Source organism: Dermacentor albipictus, chromosome 1, assembly GCF_038994185.2.
Source record: "Dermacentor albipictus isolate Rhodes 1998 colony chromosome 1, USDA_Dalb.pri_finalv2, whole genome shotgun sequence".
NCBI classification, from domain to species: Eukaryota; Metazoa; Arthropoda; class Arachnida; order Ixodida; family Ixodidae; genus Dermacentor; species Dermacentor albipictus.
In genome coordinates this window covers 385,491,961-385,504,084 of record NC_091821.1, presented here as the reverse complement: position 1 = coordinate 385,504,084, position 12,124 = coordinate 385,491,961, and the positions used below count along the sequence as shown (strand labels likewise).

The 12,124-nt window shown below is 43.0% G+C and overlaps 2 protein-coding genes across 3 annotated transcripts in view; both read right to left on the bottom strand.

Annotated features, from left to right (window-relative positions):
* Polr1B (RNA polymerase I subunit Rpl135) overlaps positions 1-2,111 on the bottom strand; it is a 54,097-nt gene extending 51,986 nt beyond the window's left edge. Inside the window, exons 1-3 of the mRNA XM_065432430.1 lie at positions 1,871-2,111; positions 1,517-1,594; positions 1,378-1,437 (exon numbers count right to left, since the gene is read on the bottom strand). Coding sequence (XP_065288502.1) covers positions 1,378-1,437; positions 1,517-1,594; positions 1,871-1,960 — 228 coding nt within the window. The 5' untranslated portion in view covers positions 1,961-2,111. The remainder of the gene's footprint in view (positions 1-1,377; positions 1,438-1,516; positions 1,595-1,870) is intronic.
* A 5,399-nt stretch (positions 2,112-7,510) lies between these two features.
* LOC135902410 (tRNA endonuclease ANKZF1-like) overlaps positions 7,511-12,124 on the bottom strand; it is a 39,797-nt gene continuing 35,183 nt past the window's right edge. For both annotated transcript variants that reach the window (XM_065432432.2, XM_065432431.2), the window contains exons 16-17: positions 11,586-11,656; positions 7,511-7,821 (exon numbers count right to left, since the gene is read on the bottom strand). In XM_065432432.2, the coding sequence (XP_065288504.1) occupies positions 7,698-7,821; positions 11,586-11,656 (195 nt within the window). In that variant the 3' untranslated portion in view covers positions 7,511-7,697. The remainder of the gene's footprint in view (positions 7,822-11,585; positions 11,657-12,124) is intronic.

Genomic DNA, 12,124 nt, shown 5'->3' with positions numbered 1-12,124 from the left:
CAGAAGCCATGAAATGCTACCCAACAGAATGAAATTCACCTGCAATGATTTAAAATGTTCTCAGCTATAACAAGCCATCCTGTGACAACAGTTGTCCTACACAGTTACGAAGCTACCCAGAAATGCAAGCCCTAGACACACCTAAAAGCTGACATCTCAACAAATTCAAACAAATAAAGGCAAGACACAGTAGTAAGACTGTATAAGTGTTTGAAACTGAAATAAATAGTTCGTTTAATAACTTTAAACAAGCAGCCCTAGATACCCTGCAAGCTTTTCATATAGTTTTGCAATTACACTGGTTAAGAGACTAATGACAAAAAATGCTCGTCCCATTTTAATTATTCATTGGATAGCTTTCGACCCGATATTTGTGCTAAGGATCGAGCTTCAATTCCTCGAAGCACAAACAAATAATTAATTACTTCACTTTTTAATATGACCAGTTCAAAATACCTGCCAAGTGTAGCACGGCTTCATACATGAAAAAACAAGGCTCAGTACTGTAGGCAAATGTGGAGGTCTCATTGTACGAGCCACTACTGAAGGATATACACACACAATATGACTGTGCTACCGAAAGCAGAGTCCATTCAGCACTTCAATGAATAAGAGCAGAGAGTGGGTTCCCCCGCATTTCCAAGAGGAGCGCACAATTGGACTGGCCAATTTGCCAGCTTTTGGTGACAAGGTCATTGTGTGGCCTTCTCTCATTGCACCGGCTGACTGGCACACTCTTCAGTTGTTTGATACGTGACCACCACACTCACTTATGGTGATGTGAATAGGCTCCTTTTTCACATCCAAAGCCACATCATGCTTGATGCACTTTCTGAATGGGTGAAATTAAAAGGTAATGTAATTATTTGTATCTCTCTCAAAGAACTGAGGCTTCATATGATAACTGTCAACAGCTACCTTAGACAGCAAGGAAAGCAGGACAAAATTTTGGTGTCAGTACTCCTTTAACAAAACTTGAAGTAAAACAAACACATTTGCATTGTGGTAAACAACAAAACTAGCAAAATATTATTATACTGCGTTTTTACACAAGTGCATAGGCAGTCGACAATGAACAAAAATTTGCCCTAGTTTTTTCATTGTGAATGAAGCAGGAATTTCCACTGTACAGTGATGTCGCCTAGGAAATTTTGCACGGTTCCCTTAGAGCAAGAAATGAGGAGAAAAACTAAATTAGTTGTCCACAATTTACTTGATGTTATAACATTGCAAACTTGCTGTGAGGGTCCCAGTTGAGATATTCAGACACATGATGCAACCCCACACGTCAAAAGCACAGCGAAACATTACAACTAACACACTGACTTCTGACATCATATAAAAAAAATAACAGAGAAAGCTAATATAACGTCGCACTCTGAGTTCCAGCTTCACCCGGTCTCCATTAGGCAATGCAAACTCGCATGGTGGAATGTCCTGCAAAATAAATAGACGACATAAAGTCACTTACTGTCCGGCTAAGAGTCAACATAAACTACTAAAAAAGTTACCTTACCGCTACGGCCCTCGAGAGGCCCTCCCTGAGCATGTAGTTGAATGATTCGACGTGCGCTTTGCTCACATCTTGAATCACCTGTGGGCACAAGAAACACAACATCCGGCCATTTTTCACTTGTCAAGTAGACGCCGCAGAAATCTCTACCGATCAAAAGTCGCAGCAGGTTTGGCCGCAAATCATCACAAACATCACACCAGAGAGCAAGACTTCCATCCTCGTCGATCAGAAACAGTATGCAGTGAACTACACGCGACAAAATTCCACGCGCACGGAGGTCTTTTAAGCGTCGTTGCAAATCAGAGACACAGAGCGCAGTTTATAAAGCAAAACATTATACGTCTACTAATTCACCTTGTGCTGTTTACTGCTCAGTTTTCCGAAATCACTTGACAACGTTTTTTTCAACGAAGGCTTCTCTGGAAACTCAATGAACGCATCCATTGTGGAAGGCGCGTAACGCACAAATGTTTAACTTTTACAATGCTATAATGAACTCGAAAGTTTCTAGTTCACCGTAGCACCATGCAGACCTGCTAACCGGCGCGCGAAATTCACGTGGTGCCAGGCATGCGCCAAGTGGGTGCGGATTCGGAGGAAGGAAAGGGGGGGGGGGGGGCGGGTGAACGCGCTCACGTGACCATGCTAAGCCAAAGTGTCGGCCAAAACAACTTAGCAGCCACTAGAAGTGCAGTTCCAGTTTCGGGACAGCCGCAGGGAAACCGCACTCGCCTTCTACGGCCAAGTTGATGCCGGCTCACCCAAAACAATATCACAGTTTCTTTTAAAGTGTGAAGTCCTAACGGCGATCATTATTGCGTGCAGTTAAGCTCACAGTTTCTTGGAAACTCGTAGCTTTTCACAATCATGAAAGTTACCGCGGTCACGTTTTTCTTTCTTTTCTTTTTTTGTTTGCATGCACTATAAGTGCGCACATACTGGAATTCATAGCACTGAAATACGAAAAATCCATTGGCGATGTAGTGTTAAATGCGAGAGAAATTACATGCGTTAGCATTACGTCGCACCTGTTTGAGGTGCCAGATCCATGATTTAAACGGCGTTCACCACATTGCAAAGTGTTGTTCAGGTGCAGTGATCAACTACTGTAGTTCAGGAGCTCACCCGACACGTGTCCTGCCTCTTTGAGGAGCGAAGTGCAAATTAACTGACGGTGATGATACACACACGCACACACTCGATCCAAATGCCTAACGCAATAAAAAACGATGTACTCAGGAGGTGATCAACTGCCTACATCTTAATTCTAACATTACTCTTCCTAACACAAATAAATTTGTTAATACAAAATTATCCCAAATATATTAGCATATGTAATATGTAATTCAAGGGGCCCTGAACCACTTTTTATCGAAGTGGAGAAAGACATCTGAAGTGAAGATAGGCTATTTCAGAACCACTTTGCCGCAAAAAGTACTTCAATGCGTTCATCAGAAGCGGAGTTATCGGCAGTCAAACACGGCATCAGCTGTGCTCCTCTTCCTCCTCCAATGCCTTGCATTGCGTAGGCTACGGCGGAGACGTCTCTATTGCGCACAGTTCAAATTTCCGATTTGGTGCCTATGCCGCGCTAAACGTAAGCCAAACGCGGCTGTCCTCAGAGAGCCGCAGTGCACTTAGCCATAGAGTTTCCTACAAAAATTTTTGTAGTAAACTCTATGCACTGCACTTATACTCGTGGCGGCACCTCGCGGCGTAGCCGAGCGCAGCGACCAATAGCAGCCGCGTATTGGAGTTTGCTTTATGACGAAATAGAGCACACAGAAAAGAGCAAGGAAACGGTGACTTCACGCTCCGCTTGCGAGCTCCACGGACAGCGTACGACAGCAGAACTTGGCTGAGATGTTCACAACTACCCGCGGACTATGCTACCCGCGGACTGTTAGTTCCCCAAGCCCGAGGGGTGGTTCAGGGTATGAGGGCCCCTTTAAGTTTATGCCACCCATAGTATGGAGAGAGAGAGAGAAAATAAACACAGTGAACAGTCGTAGGACGTGTTCTGTGACTGAACCATGCCGTGGCCTGGTGGTTCCTAGAGTGTGGTGGCAGGTTTCTTGGGTTGATCCTCGGATATTACGCATGACATCATGTATGAGAAAATTGTCACATTTCCCTGTCCTCGGCCTGTGATCTAGCTGATATAACTGCGAGGCAGGCATGCGATTACCAAAAGAGCTATCGGGCATTCCTGCAGAGTAGTCAGTGAGCGGCTTTAACAGGGCAATTGTGTGATTCACTTATATACGCATGCATGTACCCCTTCCTTTCTAATCATATTTCACTCGCCTTCCTTTTTCCCAAATGCAGAGTAGCAGACCAGAGCCACCAGCTCAGCTAGGCCACCCTCTCTGCCTTTTAACGCGATAGCGTTAAGGAGCTCGTGTCGCAGAAAAGCCGGTGTCGTCGGTGTTTGCGGCGTTGACCGTGAGCGATAAATCACGGCAGGCACTCCATAAATAAAAAGCAACTTCCAAGATGGGCTGGGTGGGAATCGAACCAGGGTCTCCGGAGTGCGAGACGGAGACGCTACCACTCAGCCACGATTTCTTTTTTTTTTTCTTTATTACATGGAAAAGAAAACTGAAGGTGTATTACAAAGTGGACACAACTACACACTTAAAACTCAGGCAAACACACACATGCATCCAACAAGTGCATCCAGTCTGGCGGAGGTTCCTGCACAGCGTACACACTTCTTACATACGCAGCACTTTCGCGAAAAAAGGATTTTGTAGTTCGCGGGCTTTCAGCATGGCGAACACAGAGTTCAGCCACGATTTCGATGCTTCCAAAAGGTACAAACGCGCCTCTAGTGAATGCGGTGTTGCCTTCGAAACGAGCTGTGGAAAGTTATACTGTGGTGTATATCGGTAATTATGAACATGTAACTTACAGAAGTCGCAATTACACGAGTAGCGAAGTGCGTTTCGCTGCATTTCTTCTGCGCTTTCCGCACACGCCGAGCCATCTTGCGGCAAACACAGAAGACCCCCTCCTCTCCATGTACGGCGCTGCCCCGACAGATGGCGCGCCACGCGCGCATTGGAGCTGTCGCGGCTCGGACTCTCTCCCCTGACAACGCTTCGCCTTGCTCCCTCTGTAGAATCAAGCGTCCTTCCTTTCTTTAGATCACTATCTCTCTGCCCGTGCCGATCACGACGTTTGGCTGGCGTGCATCATTTCCCCCTCCGGCATACCGAGTTCTTTGGTTCGCTCCGCTTGCTCAGGCGCACGTTTCGTTGCTGCGCCGAACGCCGCGTTGCTCGACCATATGGCTCGACGCTCACCGCGTCCGATGCGGGGCGCCTCGTAAGTGATGGCTGCCCTGTAGCCCATTGTCTTACACCCCTTGGCGGGTCGACGGGAACGCTGTCGCGTTCCACTCTTGAAGGCGAAGCTTAACCGTCCTCCAATTTTTCTGTAAATAAACTGTCTCTCATATAGTGCACCTTATATTTTGTGACTGATGCAGTAAGCAGCATGATGCCAGCGATGCAAGTCATGTGCTACTGACAACAGTTGCTTCACATTGCCTCATCCATTGAACATTTTCATGAATTTCTTGACTGAATTAAACCAAGAACTATGATTCATTATGTACGTTATTGCACCCTAGCACTATGTACATTTTTACCTCCCATCAAAGGTCCCAAAAAGTGAAAATTTCATTCATTTGAAACATGACCATGAATATCTGCCCATTATTTTTAGAGTTGCCTACAACGCAACACGCCTTCAGCTGTGGAAATGCTGGCGCTCCCCCACCTCCATTTTCTTTGTCAATGCATTGTGCCTTGTAAATTCACAGCTGGTAGTGCAACTACAACACTTAGTTTCAGTGAGTGGTTGAGGGGCAGTGCATGCATGGTCATCGGTGTCAACAGTGAAGATGAATGGTAAGACGACTCTCACTATTATAGCGCACTGAAACTATACCTATAACTCCTCGTCTCGACCCATAAAGATAGGGCTGGGCGAACATACAAAAGTTCTGAATACAAATAGAGTATTATTTTGCATTAAATATTCATATTTGAAATTTAAATATTTAGTATTTTCTATTATCAAAACTATGCAAATATTTTGCAACGTCTGACTGTAAGGTCAGGCTACTGTTCTATGTCTGTAGATTGCATGACGGCAGAGAACTTTGCAGTCAGCGAGCAATCTGAGGCAGCATTAGAGTATAAGAATACGTAAAAGTGTGAATTGAGAAAATCACAGGAAAAAAAAATTGAGCAGGAAACATAAGAAGTCAAGTGAAAGCTTCCCAGTAGATCTGCTGAGACGTTGCTGGGACTTTTACTAGTTAGCTCTTCTGGTTAATGGTATGAGGCATGTTGGTGCTGCGATATATGGGCACGTCAGAGCGGACACGGCAGGTAGTCCTCAGCCCCACCACGTGACAATACAAGGAACACACTGATGTACTCCTTTCCCTGAGACCCATGTTATACCACCAGATATGTAGCCAATGTTTCATGAGGCATCGCCCATTCTGCAAAGTGCTTTTTTAAAATCCCAAGTTCACATGCCAGTGCTGCAGCATAGCATGTGAGACAGTAAGGCTGTGTGTAGTGTACACAGAACGCATTTTTCATTCTCTTTTCCCGCTCGAAGTAGGCTATATATAGCACATACTATATACAACTTGAACATGACGGCACCGGCATGGGTGCACTCGGAATACCCGTATGATGGCGATCACAATAAAAAAGCGGGATGGTTGTCTCTATGGTCAGCTCAGTTCGTGTCGATATTTTCCATACATACATGAACCAACTTGCCCAGCAGCGAAACCTTGAAATGCTTTGCAGCAGGGCATGGCTTTGCTAGTGTGCACTGAATTGTGTGCCAAGGTCAGACTCGGATGCTTTCCGACAAATTCGTCTTGCAACGCTGGTATCCCCCAACACCTCTGTGGCTTCCCATGTCAGCAATGGATGAAGGAGGAAGTTTCAAAGTTTGACTATCTGCAGACCTTACCTGAAATAAATCTTTGTTGTGAATCAGGCACATACCCAGAATTTTCTTTGGGGGGGGGGGGGTGGCAAACCCAAGGTAACTTTTCTATGCAAATAAGTTGAGGGGGAGGAGGTACCTTTACTAGCACAAATGTGAATTATGTCCACCATTCACCATAAAGATGCGTAAACCTGCAAAAGAGAATTGACATGAGGTGTATCTCACAGGTACACCTGTGACATACACTTCTCCTTGACTTGGTAAAGAAGGAACCACATCAAATGGACTCTTGCATTAAAGTAGCGTAGAAAAAACACTGCCAAGAACAACAAGCGAAAGTGTAAAATAAAACATTGTAGTAGCGCTTCTTTAATTAGCTCTGGAATAATTATGGAGAAATACATATTTGCAAAACAATCACAGTTGCTTTGGATCGCTCGTTTACTGCTCTACCAAGCAGCAAAACAGACTCGTGTTGTTATTTGGGAAGTTACGTAATGGTGCATGGTCAGCACTCCCGTACAACTGTTTAGAGTGCAGGACGCTGCGGTTCTAGACATACTGCACCCACCACGAAAGGTTAGTAAAACACCTACATTAGCACAGCAGAGAAGTGGCTACATCAGGCAGCTCGACTGATAACTGTAGAAGCGTCATCCAAACACACGGAATTATTCTTCAGTTCCGGAAGCATTTTCTCCACTTCCTTTCTAAATAAAATGATGTTGGTTGATAAATATTTTCACAAACAACAGTTATATTTGTTAATTTTCACTTTTATTGCTGGTTTAGCTGTCGCCTTGGCTCTCTCCCTTAGTAGATCGCTTAATTTCTCACACAGCTTTTGCTTTCATCGCCGAACAGATTGATTTGTCGGTGCTTTAGGAATGTGTGTGAGGTGTGGTGGCAGAGGCGGGAGGGCCCCCCCCCCCCCCCCTTTGGGGTACGTGCCTGGTGTGCATACTGCCCTTTCACAAATTAATACAATTAAATATCACAAAATAGACATTTAAAGTTAAAAACAATAATTTATTCCAAGTGCACAATTTCCTCAATCAGTCAGTGACACTTGCATAAGCAGAAACATCCATAAGTAGCTCATTTGACCTTCATCTAAAAGCACACAGTGAAGCCACTGATTAGCTGTCAAGCAAGACTTAGCAGAAAGGAGGCACATCTCAATGACTGAGGCACATCAGGCACGGTTGGTCTGGGGCTTCTTTCGATGCTCCTTGACACAATTCATTGTGCAAAATTTGTTTGCGCTATATTCAAACGGAACTTTTCCGGTTATGTCAGTGCCACACATAAAGCAACGCCTGGAAAGAGAGAACACAGGATGGGATGATGTAATACAGATCAATCCATAACATAACACTTCATAACACTGGCATATAATGAAATGGCATATATAAGAAACTTCAGGTATACAATGACTACAGTAGAATCTCGGTAAAAAGATCAAGCCTGGTACAAACTTTTCAAAAGTCCCAGCTGAAGTCCATTAGCCAACAATGTGCTAAATTTTGAATGTTGCAAACTGCTTTTCACACCGCGGCGAATGGTCTCAACTGAGCTGTCACGCGATCCGTGGCAGGGAGGCTTTGGCATGCCGGTAGCGCCACACACTGGCGGTTGTCACACCAAAGGATAGAAAGGTGGGCGAGTTGGTATGGTAACATGATCTTGGATTGTAGCGCAAAGTGAAGACGGACACAGAAAGGAGCAGACAGGACGAGCGCTAACTCTCAACTAAATTTTTATTAAAACGAATAACATATATGTATAGGTGATTGCAAAAACCTCAGCAATAAGAATACTAGAAAATTTGAACAGGGTGGCAAAAAAAAAAAAAAGAGATGACTGCAGCGTTAAACATGTGTCCCCTTTAGTGCCTTGTAACACCGGTATAGTTTATCAGATTCCACTCAAGTGCGGGAAAACTTACATTGGACAGAGCGGCAGGTGCATTAATATTAGACTAAAAGAACACAAACATTCACTGAACAACCCTAATGCATCACATTTAACATCACATTGTTTCAATTGTGGTTGTAAAGCTTTCTTTAAAGACACAAAAATTCTTTCCAGACACAAATGCAAAAGCACACAGCAAATAATCAAGGCATTCCACATCAAAAGATTAGGAGACACTTGCATTAGACATGCATCTTTGTCTCTGTTAGATTACGAATTTCAGTACCTTCACAATACGTGTACTAATCTGAAGTAATCTTTTCTTGTGTTTCCTTCTTTGACTTCCATACCTCCTGATATGTTTAACGGATGTTTTTTACCTTGTCACATTCTTATACTGTGGTTTTTGCAATCACCTATATATATATATGTTCTTCGTTTTAATAAAAATTTAGTTGAGAGTTAGCACTCATCCTGTCTGCTCCTTTCTGTGTCTATGTTCACTTCGCGCTACAATCCAAGATTATGTTGTCAACGCCGGCAGAGCAGCCATGTCGATGCACGAGTCGCATTGCTGTTACCAGGGCGAGCTACATCATTCCGCCTTGACACCACCACTGCACTGCAAGTTTTTATACACTACTCCTGCGCCACAAGGTATTTATTCTGCAGGAGCCTCTATTAAATGCCGAAATTGAGAAGGCAAAACATTTGGCTGTTACAATACCTCTTTCTCTCTCTCTCAAAAAAAGAAGAAAGGACGCCTTCTGCATAAACAATTGCACAAAGTATCTGTTGCTTTGTCTTGCAGTACCACAAAACAACTCCAAAAAGATAGCGTATGTGTGGGCATCTGCACGTTACACTGGTATGTGTAAGCATCTATGTGCAATTCTCTGGCACTGTCATTCGACTAAGGGTCTAGCATAGGCACTTGGATATTTCAAATTTGTGTTTCTAACTTCATACTGCGGTGTGCGCCATTACATCAAGGTGTAATTTAACATGCTACAAACTGCTGAGTGAAGCAGCCGCCTGGATACATGTATGTTTTTTTGATGCCCATTTATAAGTGCCTACATTCGCTTTAAAATTTTATTCAGTATAAACAGTCAATAACATGGCACTCAAAATTTAAAACAAAAATGTGCAGGAAAGTAAGCTTGGGAATGTATTATATTACTTATTATACTTGGGCGTGCTTTCCTACCGCACATATGCCATTTTGGTCAAGATAATAAAACACTTAAAGCATTAAAGAAAAAACATTTTTATCATCATCAACATGTATGTAATGAAGTGGTACTCTTTGAATACTGTGTTTCCAATGTGTACTGACACATTTTACACCACACACGCACATTATTTCATCTACACATTATTTATGTCAACATGGGCTCCTGGAAAATATTCACTGAATGAATTTTCTTATGCAGTTCCAATACTATCAACTAATGTAATCAAAGCAAGCCTTTTTCAAATCACAGTCTGTGGAACTCAAGGGAACACCGAGAGAATTAAAAGGAGTTTTTGTAGGTCATTTGAGAGACATGATACTGACAAGCATCATCTAATGAAAGAGCAAGCAAAAATTGCTCACAAGGTATTTCTGATGACAATACTTATTCTCCGTGTTCTCTACATGAACTCAGATCAACACATCAAAAACAGCAAATACAGTTTGTTTTATACCAGATTTTAAGCCTCGTCTGCCTTCATCAGAACATTATACCAGCATCCTTGCAACTGGCATGTAGTAGTGCCACTTTTTATGTTAACCCCTTCCATGTCATGCAATTGCCCTAAATCTTAAAGGGACACTAAAGGCAAATACTAAGTCGACATGGACTATTTAAATACCATTCCAGAAACCTCAAAATGCTTGTTTCATGCCAAGAAAAGACTTAGTTTACAAGAAAACTGCATCTGAAGGGCCTGAATACCTTTTTCAAGTTCAAATATCCCGCCACTGAACTGGGGGCATGGTGACATTGCATTTGTCATCCCCACCCTTTGCTGACATCAGTGATTAAAACAGCACCCAACAGACGGCGGTACCAAGCCAGAACAGAGCAGCGGATTTGCCGCTACGGCTGCTTTTTGATCAAGTGGTGTAGACTGTTCGGGCCTCCCGCGACATAACGAGTTTCGCAAGCCAGCAAAACCAGCGCAGCATTACGTGATAACTACTGAAACACGAAAGCGTGGGCAGCACGGAGCCGATCGAATTAGTTCTTTTTTCTAAAAGTGAAATAGAACTGGAGAAGTAGCATTTTAGTTCGTCTTATAATACCATACAAGTACGTTTGGTAGAATGAATGGTAAAGTACTGGTGACAGAATTTATCTGAGGAGTGCTTTCGTCATCGGGCAAGCACTTAAATGTCGCGGGAGAGTCTCTAATCATGTCCTGCATTTACCTCAATTTCTCCATTATTACGGTTCTGTTTGCGGTAACATTGATGCCTTGGAGAATCTCAAGAACTGGTCTATCACTTTAGCTTGACTTAATATTTGCCTTTTGTGTCCCTTTGATCAAAAACGGCCAAATTTTTTACTGCAGAATTCTTTATCAAAAACAGGGTAGACATTATTTTAAGCACTTATTTATACAAATCTACAAAAGTGAAGCTTCAGAGCAGTACAAAAATATAATAGGTATCGTCAAACAAACATTGAGAATTCTAAAAATATTGAAAGAATCGGCAACAAGCTAAGCTCAATCATGAACATTTTTTTCACGAGTGTGCAGGCAAACCCAGCTCTTTCGCGTCACAGACCATGCATGATACATAAATCAGCCAATCATAACCTGAGTAGCTTAAGACGCAAAATACCCTTAATTGCTGTGGAAGTTTCCTTGAATAACTTTTGAGCAAATCAGGCCGTCTATGACAGTGAAGATCTTGAGAACCACTGCCATAAGCAACATACACAGTTATGCACAGACTGTAATTATTGTATTTGCTGCCATACATATTTACTGCAAACCAGCTTTGTAAGTTATTTATATGTGAATGCTTTTGGGCATTTTTCTGTTCAAAATAAGAAACCCTCAAGCCTGACTGCAATGAACATGTGCAGTACGTGAAACATCAAAGCTCAGATGAGAATTCAGGAACCCCAGTACTGTATTATTATACGGCACACTAAAAAAGTTTGCTTACATGAGTACAACAGGGGCTCCATTAGTTTCCAGAATTTGCTTTGCAAACCTCCGCTCAGCAGCCAGTGCCCTCTGAAAAACATAACAGAGAGAGGTAATGCACAATAAGTACGCACTTCCACGAAACAAGCGGAAAAAATGGAGAAGTGATACATGTCACAAAAAAAAAAAGCTGCTGGTTTATGTCTAAATTTGATGCAGTGAAACTTCTCTGAGATTTGCCCCCAACTTTGAAAACTTACAAACTGCCCTTAAGCCTATCACATCACTTGTTGGGGTTTGCACGTGCATGCTAGGAGGAAACTTGAGTGCAGAAATGCACCTCTGCTTCTTCCAACACAAAGCAGGCAGTTAAAACACTTTACACTTGATGAAAGCTCTTTCATACAGGATGCCTGGGAGATTATACTTGCGGACAACTGTCTGGGGCAATGAAGGGAAAGCTACAGGGATGGAGCTTCTGCAGACGTACGGCTATGTCAAGTCAATACAGCTTGTCTTATTAAGATTCTGACTGACCGACTGGCCAATGTCACCGAG